At 38.4% G+C, this 20,284-nt stretch overlaps 1 protein-coding gene across 1 annotated transcript in view; it reads right to left on the bottom strand.

Moving 5' to 3' along the window:
* LOC117932986 overlaps positions 1-20,284 on the bottom strand; it is a 90,951-nt gene that overhangs the window by 55,979 nt on the left and 14,688 nt on the right. The window contains 1 exon segment of the mRNA XM_034854327.1: positions 17,702-17,760. Within this exon segment, the coding sequence (XP_034710218.1) occupies positions 17,702-17,760 (59 nt within the window).

Below are 20,284 nucleotides of genomic sequence, written 5' to 3'. Positions count from 1 at the left end.
TCAAAGCATCCCAAAAAATTACCACTCCTCCCAAAGCCCCACTAGCTAGAAGAACTGCCCCATTGTTTGTTTCTGACCTTCCACATGCTACCCACAAGCCTTCTATCACAAAACTCCCTTTTTGTTTCTTGCAACAAGACAACATTTGGATTTTCAAGACAAAGAAAATCCTTCACTACCCTTCTTTTCTTAATGGAACCGAGACCTTTAGTATTCCAACTGATAATTTTCATAAAAACTGAAAAACCCCGAAGACACCAGAAGACTAAATAAACTAAAGAAAGTTAGGGGCAACAGAGGAATTTTTGTTCTTCCTTCTAGAATACACCTTTTCCACTAAGCAACCATTGCTTTTGGCTAAATGAACTCCATTCTTATTGTATTTAACATTGACATTCAAAGTACCCAAAACCAACTTAATTGAAGCCATTTTTGAAGGAGAGAGGCCTTCACTAAGGAAATCCTCCATTTGAGTAGAACTTGCCTCCCAAGACAGACACCTCACTAGGGAAGAAGCTCTACTAGGGTTGGTTTGAGAAACCCTAAGAGAAGGAATAGCCTCTAACTCTTGGTTGGGTTTGACTACTAGGGACACCACACCCTTGGGACCGAAACAGACCCCACATGAACTAGAAAGCAACTTATTAACCACTGAAGAACCAGTTGACGCAGAGACAGGACAACAGGAAGACCTCAAAGGGGGGGTCGAAGAAGGCACTGAACGAATGAGATTGAAGAGAAACAACAAGGGAGAAAAGAGAAGAAGACACCTCAAAAGGCCCCTCTAAAAACCAGCCTTTAGCCAAGGAAAGTGGAGTAGAAGACTGTACCTGAATGAGACACCCACGGTGTTGAGGCCCATCTCTGACCTTAGCCCCATCTGGACTATCCTCTGAGCTCAACGTGAAAGGCCTCGAAGCTCTCTCAGCCTCCTCGGTCAGCCTTTGAAGAAATGATAGCCTCACTACCTCCTTTTGAGGAAAGCTCTGTATCTCTCTTCCTAGAAAAAACTCAGCTTTCAAGGAAAGTTTCCACTCTTAGGACCGAAAATCTCTGTTCGCTTCAGCATTCCTAGACAAGGGGCTTTACAGGTTCTCGCCTAACTGCTACCCGACTTCATGGTTGGACTGTGGTGGGATCTTGGAGCACAAATGTTCTTCGAAGAACTTCCTTAGACCCGTCGCCCCCCACGACCTTCATCACTTTGAAACTTCTACCTTTAAGGCCATCCAAATGGGTTTGGTCTTCAGAGAGGAGAGAAAACAACCCACTGTCTCTACTGCAACGTGGGCCTTCTCCAAAGCGGGCCTTGCCTTCACTGGGCCGTCCTCCAAATGTCTTTGGTCCAATACCTAGGAACCTTTTAAAAAGCCTGGGCTTTCCTTCACAACTGGACCTAATTCTCTCCCTGTGCAAGCTTCTTTTTCCTTTAAAACAATCCCCCACTTCACGAGCCCATTTGAATTTGAAATTGAAATGATGTTTGAGACCAACGAGAGTGGGTGGCAATTGTTCCCTATAAGTCTCCTAGGCTTGCCGCATGTCCTCCAAGCCTATGAAGGTCCCTGCATCACGTCATTTTCCACTGAAGCCAACTCGTTTTTGCAACGAGTTAACTCGAGTCTTCTCCATTCATCTCCTTCTTCCCCTCCGATGATTGTGACTGCAACTGTAAAAACCCAAGCACCATCTATCATCTCCAACATCACCGACAACACCACATTTGGATTCATTTCCACCTTCACTTTAACCTTTTGTTAAATCAATAAGCTTTAAAGTATTACAATTCACCTCTGTCACCTTCCCCCAATTCTTCATGATGAACCATAACTAGTTTTCATTTCACAAATGGAACGGGAGCCCCTACAACTCTATCCAACCCCTCCTAAATTTTCTAAGAACCACTGTATTTTCTCTTGGCGACCATTTCCGTAACCTAAAAACCATTCCTCTCGAAATCAATCTTCTTCACACCTGAAGCCATTCCGCTCTTTCAACTAAATCCACAAAGAATACACCTTTGAAGGCTGAAAAAGGATTTATGGAAATCATTCCCTTCACCCCTATCATTCTCACAATAGCCTTACCTACAACACCCCAATCTTGAACCATACCTTGGCCTTCACAAATCACAGCCCTAGCCCACTTTCCAACTAGTAAGAGAGCTCCTTTCACTGGACCCTCTTCTTCCACCACTCTTGCATAAGACCTATCTCCAAACCACCTTACCAGTTCTTCTATATTTTTCACCTTTGATTCCACCTCCTCTGTTCTCATAACTGAATGAAAAAGGATCTCCGACATAGAGAAAATCGACTTCCATAGAGCTTCCCATCCTCTACCTTTGACATCTTCAGGAACAATCAGGGAAGAAGATTTTCTATTTGTGACGAACTCCGAAATTCTAATGTATCTTCCTCTGTTATTGAAGCAAATTTCCACCAAATGTGTTCTCAATCTACCCCTGAATTTTCGAATGAAACTCCGAGATTGTGGCAACTCCACAGCCTTCTTCAACTGTTCTAAAATCCATACGATTTCCTCCTCTTCAAAAGTCACCGAGAAAACATGCCCTAGAACCTTGTTTGTAACTAAAATCCAAGGACCCACATGGATGCTTTCAAATCTAACCTCAAAGACCTTTTTCTCCACTTCAAAGCGTTGCATGGTCTTGGGCTCCTATGCGGATGAGCTTTTTTGCTTGGGAAGCGTCTTGGAACAGAACTTCAACCATCGACCAGCTCAAGAAGAGGGGATGGAATATGCTGAATAGATGTTACTTGTGTAAAGAGAAAGAGGAAACTAATGATCATTTAATCTTGTTTTGTAAAAAGGCTACAATGCTTTGGAGTTTGATATTCTCCCTTTTTGGTGTCCAGTGGATTTTACATTCTTCAATTAGAAGGAATTTGCTTGGTTGGCATGATGCCTTTGTGGGTAAGAGGAGAGAGAAGGCTTGGAGGGCTACCCCTTTATGCTTAATGTGGACCTTATAGAAGGAAAGAAATGAAAGAGCGTTCAATGATAACGAATGGTCGAACCAAGCTTTAAAACATTCCTTTTTGTACACTCTTGTAAATTAGGCTAGGGTGTTTATAGAGGATCATACTTTGTCTATGATTGCCTTTATAGAATGGCTATATGTCTAGCTAGGGGAAAGGTTTTTTGACTTCTTCGCCTAGTTTTTTTAGCGTTCTAATTGTATACTTCATGTGTACTATTTTTGCCATTTCTAGGCGCTTCTAATACAAGCTCTACTTACCTATCAAAAAAAAAATTACAACAAATCCCTTTGTTCATGGGATTACCAAATTCTCTCCACAAAATCACAACTTCCCTAATTTCATTCTTCCACACTAACATGTTTAGACATGGTCACCATGTTCATGTGTTTTGGCATTCATTTAAGAAACCCTTGCTTGGGAAGATGAGAAAAATATTGAATCACCTTCAAGGCAAGGTATATGCTTCTTATTCAAGTTCTTTTTTTTTTTTTTTCTTTTTTTTTTCTTTTTTCTTTTTTTCTTTTTTGGTTTCTTTTAGGAACAAACTAATTTAATAATATGAATTTTAAAATGCAAATAAAGGATTTCTCATCCTTCCAAAATATCCAAAAGTTGATCAAAAGAATATAACATGAACTTGTACAAGTTATAGCAACTCTAGACTCCTCAAGGGAGGGGGAAAAAAAAAACCCTCTACCAAAGAAGCATGAGGCTTGGCTCCTCATTTTGCTAAAAGATCATAAAGGATATTAGCTAAACAAGAAGACCAAAAGAAAGAACAGCCCAAGTCCCTAGCAAAACCTAGAGAATTTGGAAAAGTCACCCATCATTACCTCTATGGCCCTCCCTAGTTCCCTTTTGATTTATATACCCAAGGTATCAAAATAGCATAACCCTTTTCCACCAATAAGTTAGAAAGACAAAGAGCCCTAGGCTATAGGAAACCCTCTCAAAGGAGCAAAAACCTCTACCTCAATGGCGAAACCCTCTCTTGTAAATTATGAAAAAGCTCTCTCAACTATACACCATCAAATAATCTAAGTTGCCCGAAAGCATATGCATTGAACTACAAATTAAATGAAACTACTATAGGTGAAATCCAAAAAAGGAAGAAAATCAAGTTATAAAAACATTGAGAGAAGTGCCCTCAATAGTTGTAGTAGTTTTTTTTTATGAGCCTCAGAAGTTGTAGTAGAGACCCAAAAAGAGGAATAAAAACAAAACATGACCCAAATAATCTCTGAAGTCCTGCACTTGTTTTTAAAAATCCTTGCATTTTTCTTCCACCAAGCTATTCAAATCAATGTAAGACAAACAACACGTCCAATTACTCTTAACACTAAGAATACTCCCAAACCTTTTAAAAGAAATAGTCATCATGTCACTTAAACTTCTAAGATACACCTAATCTAGGCCAGTTAATCCAAATAGCCAATGCCATAGCCCCCAAAGTCATTGGACACTATAAAGGAATGATCAATTGATTTACCACTTCCTAAACACATAATGCAACAATATAGAGTAAAGGCTTTGTAAGGCCTCCTCACTCATAGCAAGGCATTGACATTAACCTTCTTGTTACCCATAAACGATGCAAAGGCCTTAACCTTAGATGAGGCTTTAAATTTCCAAATGAAATTGATTAAAAAAAAAAAAAGTTGGAATCACAAGTTTAGATAGACTTAAGAAAGATTTTACTGCAAATAACTCTCAAGATATCAATAGTTGAAAGGGATGTTGGGCCCCTCATTTTCTAGGGCCCTAAATGATTGGGAGCTAGATTTGGTGGAGTGTTTTCTTTTGAGTTAACAAGGGAGGAGCGTGTGGGGGGAAGAAGAAGATAAAGTGATTTGCATAGGATCAAAGAATGAGAAGTTCTCTGTTAAAGCCCTATACTCAACTTTGGAGACAAAAAGTACAATGTCATTTCCTGCTACTGTGATTTGGAACTCATGGGTTCCCTCGAAGGTGGGTTTTTTTTCGCTTAGGAGGCTTCTTACACAAAGATTTTAGCCTTGGACCAATTAAAGAGGATAAGGTGGTTTTTAGTAAATAGATGTTTCCTTTATCTTGAAGAGAAAGAGACCATTACCTACATTCTTATCCATTGTGTCAAGACAAGTGTTATGGAATCTTTTGTTCTCCTTGTTTGGTGCGCTTTGGGTTCTTCCTTCTTCAATTAGAGACATGCTCTTAGGATGGCATGATTCTTTTGTGGGGAAGAGGCAAAAAAAGGTGTGGTGGGCAGCTCCTCTTTACTTATTTTGGACCATATGGAAGAAAAGAACATAAAAGCTTTTTGAAACAGTCCGTTCAAGGCCTAAAATACGGTTTCCTTTGTAATTAATGGGATTGGTCTAGGTTGTTTTTAAGTTCTGGTCCTTCTTTAATAAGTAGATTTTGTGGATTGGGTGGGTTCTTTTTGAGGGGGACGCAATTTTGGTTGGTCTCTCTCCTCTTGCTTGTGCTTTTAAACGGATCATTATATACTTCTTGTGTACTTCGAAGTGTTGTTTTGGCGCTTTTTGTCTATAATACATGCTTGCTTTACTCATCAAAAAAAAAAAAAAAAAAAGTCTCAAGACATTAATGACCAAACTCCCAAATTTAAAAAAGAATGCAAAAAGTACACATGAATGAGAGAGGACATGAGAAATTCAAGATCCCTAATTTCCAAAGTAGTAAGCGTACAACAAAAATTAAAGTTGCAATACATAAAGGAAAAGGAGAAACCTAGAATGGATGAAATAAGAGAGTTTCTAACCTTAACTACTTTTAAAAAGTTAGGAAATTGACACCAAATTGATTAATCTCCACAGCACATGTTTTTCCAAAAATGAATCTTCGCATCATCAGACAAAAAAAAAATGAGTATGACTGGGTAAGTCCAAGAAAACTGAGCAATAGTCATCTAAGGGAAATAGTGTGACCACCTGAATGCAATGCAAGCATCCCAACCATTCAAGCATGACCCATAGATAATCAATACAATGTTATGTCATAAAGCATCACTTTTCATAGGAAACCTTCATAGTGACTTCCCTAAGAAAGCTTTATTCATCAAAATAATCTTTCCAAAATCCAAATCCCCCTTTCTCTACTTTAGGCCTGCACACTCAGTCACAACTAATCAGACCATATCTCTTATCCTCCCCTACTCATGTTCAAAGAAAATCTCTTTATAATTTCTCAATCCTAATATTGATTGGAATCTTGAACATAAAAAAGTAACTAGGGATGTGAGACAAACAAGACCGCATGATAGTTGTTCTACCACTTGAGCACAAGAAAATTTTCTTCTCAACCATCCAATCTTCGAGAAATCCTATCAATTACCAGGGCTTAAGATGTAACAACCTTAAGTCTAGTAGGAGACCCAAATAGATAAGACTCAATCAAAAACTTTACATTCTAGCAAGGTAGTCAAATTTATGATCTAATCTAACTGGTATTGATTCCTAATAAAGTGCTCTTATCTAGATTTATTTTAAGACTTGAAATGTGCTCAAAACTTAACAAAAGGAACTTAAGATTTTGAAAATACTTTGTACTAGGTCTTGAAAGAAGATGTTATCTATAAAACACAAGTATGAAACTAGTTCTACTTCTTCCTACCAAAAAGCCTTCCAAGATGCCACACTACTATGCTCTCAAGAAAAGTCCACTTGAAACAATAGTTGTAATCATAAAAAGGAATAGGAAAGTGGATCTCCTTGTCTTAACCCTCTAGTCGCTTTAACATAAACTTTAGCACATCCATTCACTAAGCCTACAAAACAAATTGAAGAGAAACATCCCCTTATCCAAGACCTTCATCTCAAACTAACTCTTTTTCTTTTTAATGCATGTCTAAAATACCCCAACCCACATGATCATAGGCCTTTTCAACATCAATCTTGAAAATTGTGCCTTCCTTAACTAATTTTATTTTCTTAAGCACCATTTTATATGCTATCAATACTACATTTAGAATTTGTCTCCCTTCAATAAAAGTTCACTAAGACAAAACTTTGCCTACAATCTTAGACAAACTTGCCACTAATAATAGGTTTGAAGTATGAAATTTAATCGGTTTGACATTTTTTAGGCACAAATGCAATGATACCAGCATTTGCGCTCTAATTAATGACCTAACTCTTGTGAAACTCTAAGAACACTCTCAATAAAATCCTTCTTAAACACATCCCAACAATCTTGATACAAGGCTATGAAGAAGTAATCAACCTCTAGCGCGTCTTCCTTGTCTTGCTAAAAGACCACTTTATGAACTTCCTCTTTTGTAAAAGGACAATCCAACCAATTACAATCTCTTCCAAAAGTAGAACCAACCCAACTCTTCTATCCTCTTAAGAATCTTCATGAGGCTTACTATATAACCTTCCAAAAAAACTCACAATCTACTTTGAGATTCTCTCTTGAGTACCTGTGTCAACCCTTCTTTATTCACTAACGATTTAACAAAATTCTTGGTTCTTCAACCACTAGCCACCTTACAGAAAAAAATATGAATTGCAGTTCCCTTCTTTCACCTATCTAACCCTAACTTTTTGCCTTGAAAGCACCTCTTCCCTTAACAACAAATCCTCCAACTCCATTTTCCTTGAGGCCCTTAGAGCTGAAAGCTTAGGAGTCAAATTCCCTTCCTATTCATAGGAGTCGATGTTAACCATGTATTTGAGAATAGTCTTTTCCTTTTCCTTCATATCCTTAAAAGCGACTCGTACCATATCTTCAATTTTGATTTGACAATTTGCAACCTTTTCATAAACCTATGACCTTCCCACCCTTCCACTTAAAACTCACTCCACCACAAGCTAAAATACTCCTTGAAAAGCACCTCCTATTTGATTAACAAGATGAGATTTGTGCTTTTCAATCGTTACTTCCAAAAGGAAGTCTCTTTCCAACTTCACCATTTTAGCAATGAAAGCAAAGTCAAAACAAATGAGAGAAAATAAATAGGTAGTGTTGATAGCATTTCTTGAATGAGAATAAATTTTTCCCATCATAGATAAAGTTCTTCCAAACATGAAAACAATATCAAAGAATTTTCACTACCATTGGCATCTAAATGGAATACTAAGATACATGGTGGATAGATATTATCATACAAGAAAAGATTCCAGAGCACTCACAATCCACTCTCATGCATCCATCAGGGTTCCAATGATTCATGTAACACCTCATATCTATGTATAATCCTAAGTGGCATGCTCTACGATGGCCTCATCCGAGTTACAATGTTCCCCGCTTGTTGTATGCATAATGATGCTCATTGATTGCAAATTTTACCTACATTATAATATGGCTAGAATCCCAAATAGAGTGGCTATGAGTTAGGCCAACCACTAAAGTTAGCGGAATAAAACTAAGCCTAAACCAGGTTTGACTTAACAATAAAACTAAATTCAGAAAGTCCTAAAGTAGGACCCAACTCTATTCATTTATCCTAAGCATGGCCCACTAAAAGAGAATTATCTAGAATGAATTGTTAACATCATAATTTAGCGTGTGCACATTGACTTGTATCTCTAGTGTCCAAAACTCCCAGCCGAAAATTTCGAAAGACTTGAAAATTCCATCCAAAGCCAACCTTACATGCTTAAATGGAAACCCCAAGCCCACTGTTTTGAACATCACTAGAATCATGAGTGCTACCAATATTTCAAATATCAAAGGGTTCCACATAAAGCAGGCCAATCAATTCATTTCAACAAAAATTTTGGGCAAACATTAAGAAGTGACAAAATATGGATGAGATAACATATTTCACTCTATTTTGGCGTCAAATTGTCAAACGATACATTTATAGGAAGGACAATACAACATATTAACATCTCGTCACTATCATTGATATTTCTTCAATAACTCAACTAGAAATACATTAAAGGCATACTAGACTTAGTAGGTGATCAATGCTAGCCACATAAGTACACTTGAAGCAAAATGGGAAGCTAGAAAATAAATGTTTTAAAACAGAAAATTGGAAAGTCACAGCTGTAAGTCCATGTTCATAGATTCAGTCACTTTTAACAGTTCTAATCTAGCTTTTGACTTTCTTTGAGAAATTTTTTCTTTTGATTTTTAATACTGCTTAAACTATTGATTTATTCTAAAAAATATTCATCAATTTATGATATGTTCAATATACCATCAAATATTTTGGTGCATTATTTTGATATATGATAAAATGCAAGTGAATTTTGTACAAATAAATAAATATAATTTATGTTCTATATGAATACAAATCCATCAAAATAAACAATTAGTTTGTATAAAAATGTTTGTTATAGGATGTAGAAATCCAAATGAAATCTAAAAACAATTGTGTGCACAGTTGTGTTACAACTATAGTTGTGTTATAGTCGTATCACAGATGTAGGCTACTGTCATATAGAATTTTAATGCTAGCAGAAGATGAGGGAGAACGAGCGAGCTCGTGAGAGCGGCGGTGATGAGGGAGAAAGTCGAGCGGAGAATCGGAGAAAACGAAAGGGGAGTAGTTTTTGGGTGGAGTTGAAGGTTTTTGAAGTCGGAGTTGAGGAGAGAAAAGGCAAATCCTTTGTTTTCATCGTGGAAAGTAAGAGAGGGGTTTCGTCATGGGTCCGTCTGGGGCCGGCGAGTGTAGGGCTTCTTCTAGAGGGTCTATACTAGTGCATCAAGGACGGGAAAGAAGGAAAATGGGAAAAGGGATGGAAGGAAAGGGGGAGAAGCTACTCTCTGGTGCGAGACGTCAACAGTGCGGGATGCTTTCTCCGATTAGGGGTTGTCGACTTGGAGAAGAAGAGATACAATATATACATCCTGAGAGGCAGTGAAGAAAGGGGGGGATGGTTGGCAATGGCGGAGAGTTTACGTAAATTGGATGTCTGTTTTAACAAAAAGGAGTGTGAACAGGAAGAGAGGGTCTCGGGAAGGTCTTATGTTGAAATGTTAAAGAGGTCGTGGAGCAGGAACAGCAAAATGGTCAGAGTGGAGGTAAAAGAAGAGGAAATAAACAAAAACTTGAGCAGATTAGAACATTGTGTAGTCGGAAGCTAGAACCTTAGTTTAGCAAGAGGAGAGGACTTGGAGAGGTTGGGGTGGCTAATGGCAAGTTCTTGGGGATTGAAAGGAAAGCTAGGGTTGGCAAGGTTGGGGAAAGGACGGGTTCTATTGGAGTTCGAATTTGTGGAAGAAGCTAGACGAGTCCTTATCTCTAGGAAAAGGTCGGTGGGAGTGATTCAGATGGGATTGGAGTTCTGGAACCCAAGGTCTGGGTGTTTGGAGGAAGGGGAATTAAGGAATCAAGCCTGGGTGAGGATTCTAGGTCTTCCAATCTCGTTGTGGGTTCCGTCCATTTTGAGAAGAGTGGGGGAAGTGTGTGGTGGGTTCTTAGCCATCGACCCACTAACGAAGAGAATGGAGGAACTATAGTGGGCTCGGATTTTAGTTAAATCGAACAACGAAGACTTGCCAAGCTCGTTGGAGATCAGGGTAGAAAAGGCGACCTATCACCTCTCCCTGTGGTGGGAGGTCTTGCCATCGCTGAGGCAGAACACGGAGAACTGTAGTGGGTCAACTGATCGTCCAAGTGGAGAGGTTAAGGGTGAAGTTGATGCACGCGTCGGCCCGCGAGTGGAAGAGAGGGCAAATGCGCAGCTCGAGGCGCAGTTCCGGTCAACGGATGGGACTAGAGGGCAGGTGAACTGGGCAGGTATTGAAGCGATTGTAAATCGGGTCCAAAATGGGTCGATGACTCGGCCTTCGTTTGACTTTTCAATTGCTGGGCCGTCTTCGTCTGGCCTTGTCGTCGGTCCCGAGGGCTCGAAGAGGGCTGTTGGGCCTAGTTCGCAAAGCCCATCATTAAAGGAGGATGTGGATGGGGGCGTTGGGCCAACGTCTGGGCCGTCATGTTCCAAGGGTAAGGGGTGGGCCGCCATTGAGGTGAACGCGTCGCCTATTGAGCCTTCTTTCCTGCTAAGGGAAAGCCCTGGCCGGTCCCAGGCCCAACTTACTGCAAGTGGGCTTTCTTTGAAGGCTCGGTCCTCAGTGTGCAACTCGGAGCTTGAGTTTATTAAGATGCGAGAGAAGGAAGATTGAAGGAAGCAGCAAGTGGATTTTCACCCCACATTGATAGACCGTGCGCTATTGGAAGAAGCCTCAAGGTATGGGTCAGATTCTAATTCGTGGGGCTTAAGGGTATCAGGGTCTTCTCCTCCTAATTCTTTTTCTTTTGGCCAGACTCCAGAGGGGGAGTATTATGACCATTCTGGGGTGTTAAGGGAGGATATTCAGGAAGATAAATTGGTAAGCATCCCAAACACAGATGGGCAAGATGAGAATGGCAATGGTGGTTGGAACTTGGTTAAGGTTAATTGTGTTGGATATTCGGCAAGGGATTTGGAGTGGGGGTCAATTCAGTCTAAACCCCAGGAAGTAAGGGGTGAAAAGGAGGGTCATTAGGAGGAAAGCGGTCTAGCTAAATTCAGCCCTTTTTTGGGGTTCTCAACTGTAGGTCTGGAGAAGGAAATCCTGAGTTTCTTGGTCAAAATCAGAAAAATGAGGGAAAGGATACACAGTAAAGATCTTTTGGAGAAATCAAAATTTGAAAGGTAGCTCAAGAGGCTGGAGTGTTCAATTAACTATGAGGGGGAATCTAGGAAGAAAGGCCCTCTTCAGGGCAGAAGGAGTCAGCTAGCGGATGTACAATGAAACTAAAAATTTTGAGTTGGAATGTGAAGGGAGCGAATGACAGTTCCAAAAGGAAGATAATAAAGTCTGTCATTAGAAAACAAAAAGTGGATTTGTTGTGTATCCAGGAGACAAAGATTCAGGTTATGTCTGAAGGGGTGGTGAGAAGCTTAGGATCAGGGAGATTTTTAGACTGGAGAACCTTGGATGCTACTAGGGTGGCAGGGGGCATTTTGATTTGTTGGGACAAAATATCTACAGAAATTTTGGATTGGGAGGTGGGCCAGTTTTCCATCTCCTGCAGATTCAGGAATGTGAAAGATGGTGTAGTCTAGGTATTTATGGGAGTCTATGGTCCTTTTTCCAGAGAAGAAAGGGAGGGCTTGTGGGAAGAGATTGGGGCGATTAAAGGAATTTGGAAAGAACCCTAGTGCCTAGGGGGTGATTTTAATATTATCATCTCTCAAAGCGAAAGGAGTAGACAAGGGAGAATTACTTCAGCAATGAGGAGATTTGCTCAGATTATAGACAAATTAGGGCTTGTTGACCTTCCGATGCAAGGGGGATTATTTACTCAGAGCGGGGGCCTTAATAATCAGTCCTGGGCCAAACTGGATAGATTTCTCGTGACTCCCAGTTGGCTAGACCAGTTCAGTAGGGTACTCCAGAAAAGATTACCTCAGCCTACCTCGGATCACTTCCCAGTCCTTCTTGAGGGTGGTGGTCTAAGAAGAGGGCCCTCCCCTTTCAGATTCGAAAATATGTGGCTCAAAGTTGAGGGGTTTAAAGATATGCTTCGTTATTAGTGACAGGGGATGGTGGTTAGAAGCAGTGCTAGCTATAGACTGGCTGCTAAGTTGAAGGAGATGAAACATAATCTAAGAATTTGGAATAGGAAGGTGTTCGGGAGATTGGAGTGTAATAAAGCTGCAGCCCTCCAACAAGTGGAGCTCTGGGACCTGGTGAAAAGGGAAAGAAGTTTGACGGAGGAGGAAACAGTCTGTAAAAAGGAAGCCAAGGAGGGATATGCTAAGTGGGTGTCCATGGAAGAAACCCATTGGAGACGGTTATCAAGGGAATTATGGCTAAGGGAAAGGGATAGAAATACGGGCTATTTCCATCGAATGGCAACTGCGCATCAAAGAGTTAATTCCCTAGTCAAAATCAAGATAAATGGGGTGTGGTTATCAGAGGAACAAGAAGTGAGGGAAGGGGTAGCGAACGCCTTTCAACAACTGCTCTCAGAAAATTCGGATTGGAAGGCGAATATAGGAGGATTGCAGTTAAAGCAAATCAGCCAGCAAGAAGCGGAGTTGCTGGAGCTCCCTTTTTCTGAGTCTGAGGTCCTTGCTGCTTTAATGGATATGAATGGGGACAAAGCCCCAGGACCGAATGGGTTCACTATGGCTTTTTGGCAAAGCTGCTGAGATTTCGTAAATGAGGAAATATTGGATATGTTTAAGGAGTTTCATGAGCAGAGTTCTTTCCTTAGGAGCCTCAACAATACGTTTCTAGTATTGTTACCGAAGAAAGGGGGGCTGAGGACCTTAGGGATTATAGACCCATCAACCTTTTAGGGGGGGCTTTATAAATTGTTGGCTAAGGTGCTAGCTAATAGACTCAAGAAAGTGATAGGAAAAGTGACTTCCCCCTATCAAAATGCGTTTGTCACGGGGAGACAAATTCTAGATGCCTCTTTAATTGCAAATGAGGTGATTGATTCATGGCTAAAAAGGGGAAAGAAAGGCCTTTTGCACATTGGATATAGAGAAGGCGTATGACAGCATTAACTAGCAATTTCTGCTAAAGGTTTTGCAAAAAATGAGGTTTGGACCGAAGTGCCTGGGATGGATGTGGAGTTGTATATCTACAACCAAGTTTTCAGTCTTGGTGAACGGAGTACCAGTCGGGTTCTTTCCAAGTTCCAAGGGGTTGCATCAAGGGGATCCTCTTTCCCCCTATCTATTTGTTATGGGAATGGAAGTGTTGAGTGCTCTAATTAGGAGGGCTGTTGAAGGGGGTTTTATTTCTAGGCGTAGCATACGGCGAGGTAGAAGATAGGATGTCAATATTTCACACCTACTCTTTGCTGATGATACAGTCGTTTTTTGTGAGGCAAAGAAAGAGCACATAATGCACTTGAGCTGGATTCTCTTTTGGTTTGAAGCTGCTTCAGGGTTAAGGATTAATTTGGCCAAAAGTGAAATTTTACCGGTTGGGGAGATAGAAGAGGTAGACGAGATGGCAGTGGAACTAGGGTGTAGGGTGGGATAGCTGCCTGTAGTTTACTTGGGGGAGCCAAATAAGGCCTCTTCTGTGTGGGATGGGATGGAAGAGAGAGTGAGGAGGAGACTGACCCTTTGGAAACGTCAATATATATCCAAAGGTGGAAGAATTACTCTTATAAAGACCACGAAGCCTAGTATGCCCTTGTATCAAATGTCCCTTTTCCGCATGCCAAAGATAGTGGCAAGGAGGTTAGAAAAGTTGCAAAGAGATTTTTTTTGGGGAGGGAGTAATCTGGAAAAGAAAGCCCACCTAGTCAATTGGGAGGTGGTTTGTGCGGATAAGGAAAAGGGGGGGCTTGGCTTAAGAAAGCTAGCCCTCTTGAACAAAGCCTTGCTTGGAAAATGGTTATGGAGACTTACTTGTGTCAAGGAGGATCTTTGGAAGCAGGTGCTTATGGCAAAGTATGGGCAAGAGGATTTTGGTTGGAGGACAAAAAAGGCAAATGGGGCGTTTGGAGTAGGGGTTTGGAAGGATATTCTGAAGGAATCTGTTTGGTGCTGGTAAAATTTGGCGTTTAAAGTGGGAAAAGGCACCAAAATCAAATTCTGGACTGATCTTTGGAGTGGGTGTACAGTGCTGTCTCAAAGATTCCTGCATCTTTATGCTATGGTTGTGCACAAGAATGCCACGGTGGAAGAGATGTGGGACCAGAATTTCGGCCAAGGTGGCTTGAATTTAAGGTTCCTTAGGGACTTTAATGATTGGAAATTGGACATGGTTGGCAATTTGCTTCTTGATTTGAGGGGTCATAGGATTACTATGAAGGAAGACTCGGTTTTTTGGATGGAAGGAAGGAAGAAACGGGCAGTTTAGTGTCAAGAAAGTGTACAGCCTGTTGGCAAGCCCCATTGCTGCCGTTTTTCCAAAAAGTAATGTTTGGGTGGATAGAATTCCAACCAAAATTGCGTTTTTTGCGTGGGAAGCCACTTGAGGGAAGGTGCTTACTCTTGATAAGCTTCAGAAAAGAGGGTGGCAGCTTCCTAATTGTTGTTTCTTATGTGGGTGCGAAAAGGAAACGATAAATCATATTCTAATACATTGTACAGTGGCCAGAGTGCTGTGGGATATTGTTCTTGGTCTGTTTGGTGTTCAGTGGGTTTTTCCAGAAAATGTAAAGGAGGTTTTATTTAGTTGGAGGGGCTCTTTTGTGGGGAAAAAAAGGAAAAAGATTTGGAAATTCATTCCGTTGTACATTTTTTGGACAGTTTGGAAAGAGAGGAATAGACTAGCTTTAAGGAGGGGGGATATTAGCAATTCAGAAGCTTAAAAATTTTTTGTTTGTAATTTATGGGGTTGGGCTAAACTGTATATTGGAGAGGGGTCGCTCTCCCTTATAAGCTTTTTGGAATGGTTAACTTCTAGTTAACGGTTGGTGAGTTTTGCTTATCTTTTTTTGTTGCGAGGCCTTAGCTGCCTTGTATACTCTCTGTATGCTTTGTGGCCTTTTTGCCTCTTGTTAATACATGATGCGTTTATCTATAAAAAAAAAAAAAAATTGTCGTATCACAGATGTGTCACAACTGTGATACAATTGTATTTCAGCTGCTATGGTTGTATTTCCTATTCTGATTTTATTTCTTGATTTTATGAGAGACTCTCTCTCCTAAACTCAAGAATTAGATTTCTTTTTTAAGGAGATGGCATCAGCCATTCATGTATAAATATCGATACAATAATCAGTTTGAAAATAAGAGAAAAATAAAGAAGTATTTTTTTCTCCCTCAAATTTCTTCATAGGATAATCAAATTCTAGTTTTTCAAGAAAAATAATTTTTTTTCTTCATTTCATTCATTTTGGAGATATAAAATGTTTGTTGGAATGTATCTACATAAAATAAACAATCATAATGTTTGTTGGAACGTATTCATATAAAATGTTTTTCCAACTTTTTCCTTTATAAAACAAACAATTAATGAAATTCATAAAAGGCCTATAGGTTATGATTTTAGTTTTTCATTTATCTTAAATAAGCAATGAGTTTTACAAAGGACCCGAAGGTAATGAACAAAAGTACATGAGATCATATTTTTTCACAATAAAGAATATTTTTCCAATAATTAATTTGATCCCCGGCACCTAAGGGTCTTCCTCTCATTGTTATTTAGCTTGACTAATATCCGGTGTGTAAGCCATAAGGCTTAGTTTTAGAGAGGAGAAGAGAATTGTTTCAATTTCTATTTTATAGAGGTGTGTTAATACTCATGGAGGGCTGAGAGGTTTTATGTTGTATATCCTCATATGGGTTCTATACGGATATATAGGTCATTTTAGTGTTTTGAAAAGGGTTTAATCCTCCATTTTTTATATCAGTTTTTTATAAATTTTGGGAGGATTCCTCATCCTTCCAATGTACTTTCCTTTTTATGTTGTATATCCGTTAATACTCATGGAGGGTTAAGAGATTTTATGCTATATATCCTCATATGGTTCTATATGGATGTATAGGCCTTTTTAGTGTTTTGAAAAGGGTTTAATCCTCCATTTTCCTAATCAGTTTTTTTGTATCTCTCTCTCACTCTCTATATATGTGTGTGTGTGTGTGTGTGTGTGTGTGTGTGTGTGCGTGCTCGCATGTGTGTGTGTTTGGTCCCCACCATTGTTATGGATTACTAGAGAGTTTAATGCACTTATAAATCAATTGTATTTAAACATTTCACCTTACATAGATGGTTAAATAGTTAGGCAGCATTTGTTTCATTGTCTTAAATATTAATATACCTTAATTAAACTTAAATCTTAATAAAACTTAATATAGTTAATATTAAGTTGTTTGGTTTTATTAATGTTTGAATTCTATTAAGTATTAAATTCTTTATTTGTACTAATGTCCTAGTGTTGTTATGTGTTAAATAAATCATCTTTATCCTTACAAAAAATATTTATGTTTTTGTTATTTTATATAATTAACATAGGATATTTGAAGACTAATATTTTGAAAAGAAAAATAGTAATTTAGCATATTCCCAAATATCCCAAAATAACTCGATGAATTGCAATGATAGAAAAATTATAATAATGACTCATCTAAGTAGTTAGGAAATTGGTACAGAACAGTAATTAGGGTTTCAAATTATGTTTGGTTGTCAAGAAAATGTTCCAAATTTTTTTAGGTTAAATTTCATTGATTACGCAATAATTTCTACATGATACATATTTGGATCTATGAATTTAAGATTAAAATATGTTAAATTAATTCATCAATTTTTGGATTTCCGGTCAGGGTAATTAAAAACATTAATTAATTTGCAGAGTTCCAATTAGGGAAATTAAGAACATCAAATTCTAACTTTTTTATTTTTCAAAATTAATTGAAATTGTTGATTGTAGTAAATATTTAAAAAAGTGTGAATTATACTTTGGAGGAGAAAATGTATTTGAGTTGATGATAATTGATTTATTCCATTTTTAGTGTATTATAACTCTCACCTTTGAAAAAATGTAGTAAATTTATTTTTCATCCCAATTTTATGATTTTAATGTCGTTTTCTCCTGCAATTTATATTATATTAAACTATATATAGATATATATAATATTAAAAACAAAAAAGGTAGTTTGCCCCTGCAATTTTACCATACTAATACCCTTCAAGTCAGTAAGTAAATCAGCTAGGAGGAAAAAAATGAAGGCTTGATTTTAAATCAGTAGAACATATATTTAGTGATAAGGCATCCAAGTTAAATGAGACAACTTATAACAGGAAAAGGTCAAATTTATCCCAGAAATCTTACTGACCTGGTCATCATCCTATAACGGTTAATATACTCTTGTCCATAGCCACGTCGCTCCATCAGCTGCAAATAGAGTCCTATAAGGAGGCTTCTTGTAATTACTCATAAATTTTGGAAGTTTTCTAACGGTTTTCAGTGACATTTATTCCGTTGCAATCATATAAAAATAACACAAGCTTAAAGACTAAGCCACTCAGAGAGACATGAAAGGTCAACATTCTTCCATTTCAGAGATATCTTCACTTTTAGAGAGGGAAGTGAGAAAGGGAGAGAGAGAAGGGGGAGAGAGAATCGATTGCCTAATGTGGTAACAATTGATCAATTAGAGAAGACATTGTTAAATAGAAGCAGTCAATGTGTTTTAAATCACTAATGAAATTGCTGACTCCAACACATGTCCTCTCTCAAACTTTACCTGCTAGGAACTCTAAGAGCTCTAACATCCTTTCTTAAAAGACAAAACCCTCAAGTAAATCAAACTTTGCAACATCTTGGAGAATAGATGATTTCCTCTCACCTAGATCTCCAAACAAGATAATATTCCAAGACGTCAATTCAACTTTAACAAAGTTGGCTTTTGTATAAATTTATAACCTTCCTACCCTAATCCGAGCCTCATTTCACCATTTCCTTAGAATCTCCAAACCTAAGGTGAGATGAGTGCATGTATTCAAACCTGCAAGTCCTGGGGCCCCATCTGAGATTGCCACTCACCACAATAGGACGCAAGTCTAAATATGACTTCTGAGTCATATAAGGAGGTTTTCATCATTGGAAAACAAAAATCTGTAAAGCCATATACAAATTGAAGAAATTTTGACAATTGAAGAATTGTTTTCCTTGATCCTTATTCTCATCTTTAACTACCTGCATCAATTGTGCATACATTTATGCAAAACCATAAAAGCTCTATTTTCATATCCCAAAACCTATTTCTACCTTTAGGCCACCACCCAGACACCCAATACACTAAATTAGTTACTGTTAGGTGTTGATAGCCAAATAATAGGGTGACACCTAGCTATTACCAGCCAGCATGTGGCAAGGCAAAATTATCAAGGCAATTTGAAGTTCAGAAAACTATGGATCATTCATGAAATGAAATGTGGCCCACCAGGCATTTTACATAAAAATATGGCTAATAACCTATATTCCTCATGCATTTTGATGCTTAATACATGTCAGATCCTTGTTAGGGTTAAAGGATCTTGAGATATTCTAGAACCCAGTGGAGTGTTTTGCCTTTGTGGGTTGAATGGGGGCTAACTGAAATGGTTGAATGTCCTGAGCAAGTACCTTCCCATGCAGTCTTCTAAAAGGGGAGCAAATCAAACAACAGCATATATCCAATCTTAAATCTAATCGACCCTTGAGACATGTCAAAGCTCATTGGCTCATGCATGATCATCTTATCCTGAAGGAATCTCTTGGCAAACATTTCTTAACCTTTCCTATTAATTGGCATATCCTCAAAGAGGAGAGACCTTTTAGAAGAACAATTTCCAAAGCCTAAACAATTTCTTGGAAAAACTGAGGGAAAAAAGGAAAAGAGATCTTAGTAGAACCCTATTAAAAAGACCCAAAGAGATTGTAAGGTAGAGAACTCAAAGATGGTTCAGAACTATCCTTTTTCATTAAACCTAGCCACCTAAAAGCTTGAAAAACAGACTAGAAAATTCTTCATAATCCTTTGTCCTCTAGCTATTGCCACCCTACATATCATGCTCCATTCAATTGCCTCACTCTCCAGACAAGCCAAGTATTCTCAACTCTCCAAGTCATCTTATCACCTCACCATCAAAGAGCTACATCATCACTGTAGTGCTAGGTCATCATCTCCCCACACTCTTAAAATTAGCTGCTATATGTCAGCCTCCTCTAACAAAAGAACCCTTAATTCACCAGGAATTTCATAAAATTGTTTTTCAGAATTCCATTGACTATTTATGTTCAAAACCTTGTTGCATAAAACCCTAATAATTTTCTTCTATCTTTAAAATCATCAAAACCTTGGCATTCCCTAGTTCATAGATCTTAATTAAGTGATTGCAAACAGCATTATTCTAGAAGTTAAGAGTTGTTTTGAATCACCTCCCAACTTTGTTTCCACAAGCATTTGAATCTAACACAAAGGAAACGACCACAATATTATTGGTACATTGGGATATGCAATTTAAGACACAATTTTGTTTCATTCATTCTGACTTAGGATCTTTTGAGATTGTGTTTTACTTTCCATTGAAGACCCAAGTTTGCAGCATGATCAACCAAGATGACACTAGTATAGAAAGGTCCAAAAAAGGCAAATTAGGCTTAATAAAGCATGGTATAGACCAATGGTTTAAAAATTGCGCTAAAAGATTTTTAAAATTGTTTTAAAAATCTCCTCGAGCACTCTAGCACCAATGGTAGAATTCTCTAAAATTCTGGAGATTCATTTTTCCAATTTTTAAAAAGCTTTAGTTTTGGTAAAATTCCAAATCCAGCCCACCAGATTCTTTGGCCTATACCCTACCTAAAAAGGTTTTTGGTTTGATGCAAATCTTTTTAAAAACCTAATTTGTCTTCTCATTCCCGAAACTCTCAT

The sequence above is a fragment of the Vitis riparia genome, chromosome 16, assembly GCF_004353265.1.
Source record: "Vitis riparia cultivar Riparia Gloire de Montpellier isolate 1030 chromosome 16, EGFV_Vit.rip_1.0, whole genome shotgun sequence".
Taxonomy (NCBI): domain Eukaryota; kingdom Viridiplantae; phylum Streptophyta; class Magnoliopsida; order Vitales; family Vitaceae; genus Vitis; species Vitis riparia.
The sequence above is the reverse complement of the archived record's forward strand: the minus strand, read 5'-3'. Positions and strand labels throughout refer to the sequence as shown.